The 10,299-nt window shown below is 46.9% G+C and overlaps 1 protein-coding gene across 1 annotated transcript; it reads left to right on the top strand.

The window, feature by feature from the left end:
• The first annotated feature begins 7,345 nt into the window (after positions 1 to 7,345).
• Positions 7,346 to 9,621, top strand: RHOB (ras homolog family member B). Its single transcript, XM_057431841.1, has one exon. It carries the CDS (start codon positions 7,559 to 7,561, stop codon positions 8,147 to 8,149), a length of 591 nt encoding a protein of 196 aa, XP_057287824.1. The 5' UTR covers positions 7,346 to 7,558; the 3' UTR covers positions 8,150 to 9,621.
• The last annotated feature ends 678 nt before the right edge of the window (positions 9,622 to 10,299 follow it).

The following is a 10,299-nucleotide window of genomic DNA, read 5'->3' as shown; positions in this document are numbered from 1 at the left end:
GTCAGTGGTGTAAGCATCAGAGCTGGGTCATAGGACTTGGAAGCTGTTCATTACACAGAGCGAAGAGAAGACACGTCTTACCACAGTAGTCACCTCCAACTACAGTTATCTTTCTCCTAAGGGCAGCCATTACTTGAAAACCAAGATGAAGTACAAAATGGATTATTCCCACGCTGTTTCCCCCAGCCCCCTTTTAATGTCTTTAGCTTTTGTGCAGGGTAGGAGGAGAAGAGAGAAATCCCATTAGTTTGGAATTCTTCCCCTTATTTCCTGCTTTTTCCCATACTCCTGTCTTAACCTTTGTTGCTTTTTAACTTCTCTGTTATCAGAATGTTCTGTAACCGTGATTAGCTACCTCGCTCTTGGCTGCTATCACAGAACAAAAACTGAAGGTATAAACCAAGTCTGAATGTAACCAAGACTCCTGCTGCACTCTGTATTTCTGTTTTACCATCTCAGACATTGTTTATGGTCAGTGTTCAATTCATAACAGATTTCATTTTCTAGATTGAATGACTTAATTTTGTGAGTGATAAAGAATATAAAACACTGTACTGAACAACTATCCAAATCTGTTTTATTGACTACATTTTTCCTGCCATGGTCTGCTAGTGGAATTCTACCCATGGCAATAGCTATCCTGTGTAAGTCTTCAGTATTCTGTGTAAGTCCATGCTGCTTTTGCTCATAGACCTATTGTCATGTGGGAGTTAAGAAAGTGTTCTCAGTCTTCACATATTCATGGTTAATTTATATGAGGTGTAAGTTTGTTATATTTACAGGATAGTGATTTCCAGCATCAATCTTCTCTTTTTTGATGCTCAATATTAGATTGGTTTCTTCTAACATTGTTGCCACCTCAGCTTACCTTACGTCACTGGCTCCCCTGCAGAGAGGACTTACCACCACTCTTAAAAGACTATCATGATGACCATGGTATTTAAAGGAATAGGTCAATGTTTCTTAATGTAGACAACCAGTCCACAAAGAGAACCTGATGACATCATTGTTTTTAAAGAAACTTACCTTACTGGCTGTGAAGTGCAAGTTACACAATTCATTAACAAATCACAGCATGTTTTCTTTAGACATTTCCTCATTCCTATTGCAAATGACTCATCCTGACTGAGCATTTCAGTTCTGAGTGTGCCAAACTACTTGGCAGAGTGGAGGGGGGGCTGACAGTACTAGAATGTAAACCAGCAGTACACTCTCAAGACACCCCTTTCCAGATCTGCTGAAGCATTCTAAAGAAATGAATTGCTGAATCAAAGAATAGATGAGGTGGGAAGGGATCATCCAGTCCACCCTGCTCTCCTCAGAGCAGGATCAGCTACAGCAGGCTGATCTGCACAGGACCATGTCCAGCTGGGGTTTGAGTATCTCCAAGGATGGAGACTTCACAGCCTCTTCGGACAGCCTTTCCCAGCATTTGATCATCCTCAAAGCAGTGAAATGAAGTCTATCAACAAGAAAGTCTAAAGCAAAAGAACTTTCCAGTGTTAAGGATACTATCTTGAGCTCCAGAGATAAAGACTGAATTCCCTGCTATCTTATGGCATTGGACAAGTCATCTCTACTCTCTCTGTCCTAGTTTTCCTGCTAGACAAAGACATCAAAGTGGCTGCAACTGCTAAAAACTGAGAACAAAGGGAATCAGAGGCAGATTAATTTGATCCCCCTGCAGAGAGCACTGATTCCAAAGACATTATTGGTGATGCAGATATGTATCTGCTGATTGCTACAGTTACGTGGTCAGCCCATTTATTTCATACAGATACAGAAAAGCTTTTCAATTTAGATGAGGGAATTTAGATCTAAAAATTTTAGCCTAAGGATGAAGAGCTTGTTTTTGTTTAGTTGGAAGTCAGCTGAAGACCTGAGGCCACTGTAGTTTTCTGTGGTGGTCTAATTTTACTTCTGAGTCCTATTCAAGTAAGAATCTAATATTCTTTCCATAGGAACTTGACAAAATTAAAGTCATCAGCTTCTGACTTGCCCTACTTATTCCCTGGAAGAGCAGAGCAATGCCAGTAGGACCCATACAGCTATCTAGGATCATGAAGGCATTTCTTGTTCACGATAATGTGCTTTCACAGGCACTGAACTTAGCCTAAACTTCTGTGTGAAAATACACAGGTCTTTTTCATAGAATAGTTAGGGTTGGAAAAGACCTTAAGATCATCTAGTTCCAATTCCCCTGCCATGGGCAGGGACACCTCCCACTAAACCATGTCACCCAAGGCTCTGTCCAACCTGGCTTTGAACACCACCAAGGATGGAGCATTCACAGCTTCCCTGGGAAACCCATTCCAGCGCCTCACCACCCTTACAGTAAAGAACTTCTTCCTTATATCCAATCTAAACTTCTAAACTTTCCCTGTTTAAGTTTGAACCTGTTACCCCTTGTCCTATCACTTCAGTCCCTAATGAATAGTCTCTCCAGCATCCTTCTCTTCTTGTGCCTTGGCATTCTGGTTTCTGGGTAGATCAATCTGGCTTCTCTGCTGAGAGCACTGATCACAAAGGGATCCAAGAGTTAAACTGCTGATCTGAGAGTTAAATTGTTTTTCTTCAGGGACACTGGAAGGTAATGGACCTGCTATGACACAAGTGGTCTGGTTCCTATATATGCCAGGAACCCTTAGCAGCTTCGAGAGACAGACACTACCATTTCTGCCTGACCTCCCTCATCTGCTAAGAGCTTTCTCACACTAGCCTATAAACTGCTCATATTTAGCTAGTTCTCGCTTTCCTGACTTCACCAAGAAGCTTTGCCTGCATGAGGACTGCAGAGTGCTTGATGCCAGTGTTACAGTACAAGCCAGCATACAGCCTCAGTATACCATTACTGGCACATATGGTTCCCTCAGCATGTTACACCACAGCAGGCAATGTACTTACTTTCCTACTTGACAAAAAGGAGAAAGATTACCTTCCCCACTAAGCTTTCATACTTTCAGTACAGATTTATGCTTTAAGACACATTATCTGAGTTACAGACTTGCCCTTTAGAAAATCTGTTTTGCAAAAGGAGCGGGGGGGGGGGGGGGGGGGGGGGCTGGGCAGGGAATATAATCTGGAAACAATCTCTGGTAATTGACTGGAATTGTCTTCTCAGCAACAACAACAAAAAAAAAGGCAATTGAATTAAATCAAGTAAAAAAAAAAAAAGGGCTGAGTTTTAATCTCAAAACCACCAGCATGAGCAATGAAAGCAAAGAAGGGGTGTCTTATTTCTCCTACTTCATACTTTCTTCATCAATCATGCAGATGTATGTGGTGCAGCAGAACTAATGCTCTGCTTAGAGAGTGCACATTTAGGATTACTGGAAGTGAAGTTTCAGCTTGCTTAAAAAAGTATAGTTTAGCTTAGCATGCATATTTGATCAGAAAATGTAAAAATTACAAAAAGTTCAAATTCAGCCCTAAAATATGTGAGCTGGCCATACTCCCTGGTGTCTTCCAGACCATGACTATGCTTGAATACAGTCCTGTACGGTCCTGTACAAAAATCCCTAATGAGAGGAAAGAGCCACTTCATCCCAGAGCCTCGATATAGCCATTTGCTATTTTGTTTCCAGGTTTCACACTTCTGCCCTCAGGCACTGCCCTAAGGAGGATGCCCGAGCACTTTCACAGATGATTATCCACTGTGCTTGGTTACAGCACCGATGCAGTGCCTTCCTGCTGCAGTCAAAGCACTGCCATGCTGCTCAGATTCTCACTTTCCCTGATGCATCGATTCAAGCAGGAAGAGAACAGGATTCCTATGTACAACTCTACTGATTTCCATGGTTGTTAAAACTGGCTCAGTTCATGCTTTCATGTGTGGGCTGAAGAAAGAATGATCCAGAGAAGAGAAGAGAAGCAAATATATATAACTGAAAAGATAATATAAATTAAGGGTCTCCTAAGTTCCACTTAAAACAGCTCCAGGCAGGTACTACATACTGCAGTGATACCTATGGGCTAAATCCACTGCAGGATAGAGGTGGCATGTAGCAAATTTACATTAAATATGAAACCCAGGCCATGATCAAGTCCCAGGTATTACACATTTAAGTACAAACGTGTGATAACCATAGTGACTTAGATGTTCCCTATAGAGTCCATGGCTGGAGCATACCCTAGGACAGTGAAATGAGGGTGATCTCAGCTGAAGTGAGTCACAGGTCTGGGGTTCCCAGTGAAGTGAAAATAAAAAACATAAAGCATTTGAAACCCAGGTTAAGGAATTACATAGACTCTGCTGCAATTTTTCTTGCAAGTGAAAGATGAAACATCTCTGCCTTCAGCATAACTGTGTAGAAAACTACAGAAGCAAGACTTCACTAGGAAATTAAGCAGTTACGGCTCAGACCCTAACAGGGTGCTGTAACTATTTCTGCGCTGTTCAGATACATGAAGAGCCCCAGCTATGGGTTTGGTTTGGGTTAGCTGGAGCTTTGTAGAGTATTTCTGTAGCATAGTTTGGAAGTCAGGACCAGCAGACAGTTTGGATGAGGCCACTCTGCTTTGAAGTCCAAAAGAGTTGAAGAGTATGAATGTGGGCCACTTAAGTTTGCTTTCTCTGCACAGTGGCACATGGAAAATTGCTGGCAGCACTCTGGGGGAACGCCAGAGCTGGGTACTTCGAGATGAAGAAGCTGGTTATTTCCCTGACTTTCATGGCACAGCACTGATGAGATATCAACACAATCAGTCATTCGGATGATTCTTTTTCCTATTGAATGAAAGTGGTTTTGCTTATGAAAAGACTAAACCGAATATACAGGCATGATTCTCCGTGACACCCAGAAGTCAAATAAGGACGGATTCAAAAGTATATTTAAGAGCTTAATTAAGGAGCACCTTTCACGATCTGTAGCGCACTTGCAGATTCTCGTGCTGGCACCGCAGAGGTGAAACTTCCCAGCCTTGGAGCTGTGAGGTGCCGCCGCGAGGTGGCACTGGACCCCGTGAAATATCCACTACCAGTTCAGTATCGCTGGAGCGCTTTCAAGAGACTTAGAGCAGCAAATTCATTTAGAAGACTCACATTATACAGCAGGAATTAGAATTAACTCTATCTGCCTGTCAGAATGGCTCTGCATACTTGTGATTATAGAGAAAACAGCTACAAGCTGCTAATGCTCCATCGCCAGAAGGATGTGCCAGCATGTGGGAAGACTTCCGCACAGGCAACCTCTTCCTGTTTCAGGAAGAATTTAACCTGTAAGCAGCAAAAACACATGTAAAGGGACAATGCAAATCAGAAATTTATCATAGAAAGAATCATAGATCATAGAATGGTTTGGGTGGAAGGGACATTAAGGTTTGTATAGTACCAACCCTCCCAGGTGTCCCCTAGGCAGGGGCACCTTTCACTAGACCAGGTTGCTGAAGCCCCATCCAACCTGGTCTCAAACATCGCCAGGGATGGGGCAGCCACAGCTTCTCTGGGCAACCTGTGCCAGTGCCTCACCAACCTCACAAGAAAGAATTTTTTCCTAATCTCTAATCTAGATACACTCTCTTTCAGTTTAAAGCCATTACATTAAACCCATTATCCTGTTACAAGGCCACAGGTACTGTAGAACACTATCCCTTTGACTACACTTTATTTCTGCCTTTTTTTTTGTGTGTGTTTTTTTTTGGTTTTGCTTTGTTTGTTTGTTTGTTTCCAGTTTTGGTTTTGTTTTTTTCTTTCCTCAAACATCACTTTGAATTTAATATGTTCACTTCCCATAAAATACGCTGTATAAACTGTGTAACATAAAACCCCATCCATCACCATCCAGGGACATGCTCTTTTGACAGGGAGAAATGGGAATTACAAAACTCTCATGGAAGATGAATTACATTTCACTGCCTAGGATTAAGTGAACCATAAGTGAGCCATTTGCCCTATTGACACAAATGAATCATTTGCCCTATTGACACACAGTCTGTTACAAGGAACTCATCAGACAATTTTATAGACTCAGAGACGCATCTGTCTTCAAGTGGGTATTTTTAAATGCGATTTTTAATAACAAAGATACTGTTCAAATCACTCCCTTTTGCTGTCTTCACTAACGCCAGTGGCCAGCCAAAGAAGACACTTCCGATCCAACCCCGAGGCAGTAGCCACAGGACATCGCTGAGGTGGAAATGCTTGGAAGGAAAAAAATTGAACCAACACCCAGTTAAACAGCGATAGTTGCAACAGGGACACAATGAAATGCTACCAGTGAATTCACACTGTGACACTTCACAGTACACGGCTCTATTAAAGCACACAGTGTGAGGATCTGTTTGCATTCAGGCACTGGCCCCCATCCTCCAAGCGATCTGAAACTCGTCTTTTGCACTTATTTATTTTCCACATCCATTTTTCTCGTGACTATTGAGACCAAGAGGGCATTTCAGTTCAAGTCTGCTACTTCTCTTTTTTTTAATAAGCTTTATAATTCTTCCGTTCCCTTTTGAAGAGACACTGAAACATGAGGAATATTTTTTCCTTAAGGAAGGGAAGTGGTTGAATTCTGCGTTTTTCCCAGTAATATCCAGCGAAGTTTTTTGTTTTACTTAACCGCCTGCCACAATCTCAGCTCCGCTTTGTTCGGGCTTTGACCACTGCGGCTGGGACCCGGCGGTTTCCCCTCTCTGTTCAACTCGGATGCTCATCCAGCCCTTAACACCGGTCACCCCGAGCTGCGGGGCTGCTGCGGGCGCCAAAGTGGCCACTGTAGGGACCGGCCCCACCCTGCCCTGCGGCCGAGCCGCCACCCCGGAGAGAGAGCAGCACAAACCGGGGGTGGGGGTGTCGCCCGCGGAGTGGCGCGGCCGAGAGACCTGTCCTGCGCTCCTCCGGAGGTGCGGTCCGCTACCCGCCGAGAGCCTCCGGCGGAAGTCTCCTCACCGCCCCCGCTCGCCTGACGGCCCGTCTCGCGCAGCCCCGCCTCGCCATAGCCACCAGCCGTCTCCATCCCATCCCATCCCATCCCATCCCATCCCATCCCATCCCATCCCATCCCATCCCATCCCATCCCATCCCGGCCGCCCCCCGGCACGGACCCCCAGTCGGCGCGGACCCTGAGGCGCCGCGATCGAGGCGCCGCTCGCGCCCCGCCTCCCGCCTCCCGCCTGCAGCCTGCAGCCTGCAGCGCTCCACCAATCACGATGCTCTCCGCCGGGGATGACCTCACTCCCTGCCTTCCCATTGGCTGGCTATATTAAGAAAGTGGCCAGCGCCTTTAAATAGCTGCGCCGGGCGCACTTTGCGGCAGTGGTAGAGTGGTGCGGAGCGAGCTTTGGGGGGGGTAGAGGGCGGTAGCGGCAGCGCTTTCCCAGCGAAGGAACTACCCAGGCGGCACCGGCGGCACTTGTCTGCGGCCGTAGAGATCCCCAGAGCTGGGGGACGGAGGCACGGTGCCGGTGGGAGGAGAGAAGAGGGCGCGCCCGCCTGCCTGCGCGGGCCCGGCTCGCCACGGTGCCCTGTGAGAAGCGAGAGGAAGGGGGAGGCGGCGGCCGCGGGGAGGAGGGCGCTGCCATCGTCCTACTGCACGGCAAGGCCAGCTTGGCGAGCCTGGCCATGGCTGCCATCCGCAAGAAGCTGGTGGTGGTGGGGGACGGTGCCTGTGGCAAGACTTGTCTCCTCATCGTCTTCAGCAAGGATGAATTCCCTGAGGTCTATGTGCCCACTGTCTTTGAGAACTACGTGGCTGACATCGAGGTGGATGGCAAGCAGGTGGAGCTGGCCCTGTGGGACACGGCTGGCCAGGAGGACTATGACCGCCTGCGCCCCCTTTCCTACCCGGACACTGATGTGATTCTCATGTGCTTCTCTGTGGACAGCCCGGACTCGCTGGAGAATATCCCGGAGAAGTGGGTGCCCGAAGTCAAGCATTTCTGCCCCAACGTCCCCATCATCCTTGTGGCCAACAAGAAGGACCTGCGCAACGATGAGCACGTGCGCAACGAGCTGGCCCGCATGAAGCAGGAGCCGGTGCGCACTGAGGATGGCCGTGCCATGGCCATTCGCATCCAGGCTTACGACTACCTGGAGTGCTCAGCCAAGACCAAGGAGGGTGTCCGGGAGGTCTTCGAGACGGCAACCCGGGCGGCCTTGCAGAAGCGCTATGGCACCCAGAATGGCTGCATCAACTGCTGCAAAGTCCTATAGGGCGCAGCTGGAGCGTGGCACTGGGTACAGCACCTGGGTCACCTATTAGCAGGTGGAGGGGAGCTGGGTTAGGCACACATATGGCATCTGCCTCTCCCCTTTGTAGGGGGGCTGGTGATGAACTGGGGTGGGGGCTAAGGGAGGGAGCATGCTCCCTTAGCCTTGGCCATACAGGGTTGCACTGGCTCAGTTGTGGGGACAGAGGGAGGGGGGGATTGCATGCCCTGAGCCTTGGGGAATAAAGTAGGAAGAAGCCTTCTTCTACCACCAGCCCCCCAACAAAAAGCTGCTGAGACTGGACTGAGCAAGTGTTGCACCTGGCTCTTCCCCTTTGTCCACCACCTGCTGCTCCCAGCCAGCCTCCTCTCTTTTGCAAGAGGAGAGTAATGGAGCTGAGATGCTCAAAGGGACTTCTGCTACCTGCCTGCATGTGCCTCCTCCAGGCAGGCTGGGGAAGGGGGATGCCATCTCCTAGGCTGCCTGCAGCATCCTCGCCTCTCCCACAGGTGCCACAGCCTGAGCCTGACCTGCTGTGGGATCTGGTGCCCTGAAGACCAAGACTGGGAGGGGAGGGTCATCCCGAACAAAGCCTGTATGTATCTTACCTTTTCTGTCTTGTGAAAACTGGGGTAGTGCAGGGGGTGCTTGCTGAAAGCAAGGTGGGGAGGGGGTGCTCAGCTGGGACTTGTGCAAAGGAACTTGTCCTGAGTGACTGATGCCTGCTGATAATGCAAGCCTTGAACTGACTCCAGCTTCAGAAGCTACCAGGCTGGGAAGTGAAGCTGAACTGCTCTGTCCTCCTTGCTGGACATCCTCCTCCTGATGGATTGGGCAGGATGAGCAGGGGGAAAGATGACATTGCCATATTATGGTCTTGCTGCCTGCGCCTTCCTTTAATGTTGTCTTCTGCCAAGTATATTGATTTGGGTTTATTTAAAAGTTAATTTTCAAAATTACTTTGCACAACTTGGTGGATTTTTGGTGTTGTTGGATATTTTTATTTTTTAAGTAAATACAATGCACTTGTCATCTGCATACAACACTGTAGCATTGGAACTGTTCTTACTTGGTAACCTCATCTAGGTCTTGTTTCAAATTGGTTTCAACACAAGGCAAAATAAAACCACTGTATCTCTTTCCCTTGGACAAAAAATGGGTGAAAGCACTGCTCCTTATGCATTCAGCATGTCATACTTCAGTACTAAAGGGCAGTTTAAAGAATCAAGGTTTATTTAAAACTTATTTTCACAGGGTAGCCAGCCCAGGTGAAAATAATTTTGTGTTTCTCTGCTTCAGAGAACAAATGTATCCATTTATGTTTGTTTACTTTCCTCCCTCTTCCCTCAACAGTTGTATTGTGACTTTTTAATAAACTGACATGGCAAAAACTGATATGTATATGATGTTTACATAAAATTATGAACTGTGTATGCAGTTTTTTATGTAAAATATTAAAAGATTCTATGCTGACACTTGACAGAGCAGTGGTGTGATTTATGGAGACAGTCCTTTGTATGCAGCAAAACACCTGGGTGATGTGAAATGAGACCAGATTTTGCCCCCTGTCTGCAGATGCTTTTATTTGTTTTGTCTTGGCTGCACTACTTGTCTGGCAGCTTTCAGAGGCTGGGGAGGTGCTTTTCCTTTGAGGAAGCTGCTCCTTTAATTCTGTACAGGTGGCATAGTGGAAGTGAGCCCCATGTTCAAAGTGCTGACTAACCCATTTGCTGCTGAGCACAGGCAGCCTCTGTGCCTGGTGGGCTGAGGCTTACAGTGTTCCCTCACTGCCTGCCCTTCCTGTTGGTGAATGGGGTGAGCTTTGGGCTTGTGTAGCAACAAAGCAGGCAGAAAACTGAAAAGCAGCAGTGGAAATAGAGCTTATTTTTCAAGCAAAATATTTAACTTAAAGCAGTTTTTACTAGTGAACTGCACTTTGCTTGGAGTGAGTCCCCATTTGGTACAGCCAGACATGCAGACAGGTTTGCTTGCTATGGAATCTGAAGGAGGAGGCTTTGTTTGTGCTGCAGCAGTCTCTCAAGTTGCCTGGCTAGGTTTCCTAATTGCTGGCCTCATGAATTCAAGTAGCAACATATAAAGCATAGGTCTCTCCACAACAGGGATCCTCAGCAGAATATTGTACCTGCCTGTCC

This window comes from Pezoporus wallicus, unplaced genomic scaffold, assembly GCF_028554395.1.
Source record: "Pezoporus wallicus isolate ANWC-B61680 ecotype Strahan unplaced genomic scaffold, APGP_CSIRO_Pwel_v1 contig_161, whole genome shotgun sequence".
NCBI classification, from domain to species: Eukaryota; Metazoa; Chordata; class Aves; order Psittaciformes; family Psittacidae; genus Pezoporus; species Pezoporus wallicus.
Note: the sequence above shows the minus strand (reverse complement) of the source record. Positions and strands in the feature narration are given on the sequence as shown.

Excerpts from the sequence above, each read along its gene's own strand:
- RHOB (XM_057431841.1), top strand. The coding sequence starts at position 7,559 with ATGGCTGCCATCCGCAAGAAGCTGGTGGTGGTGGGGGACGGTGCCTGT.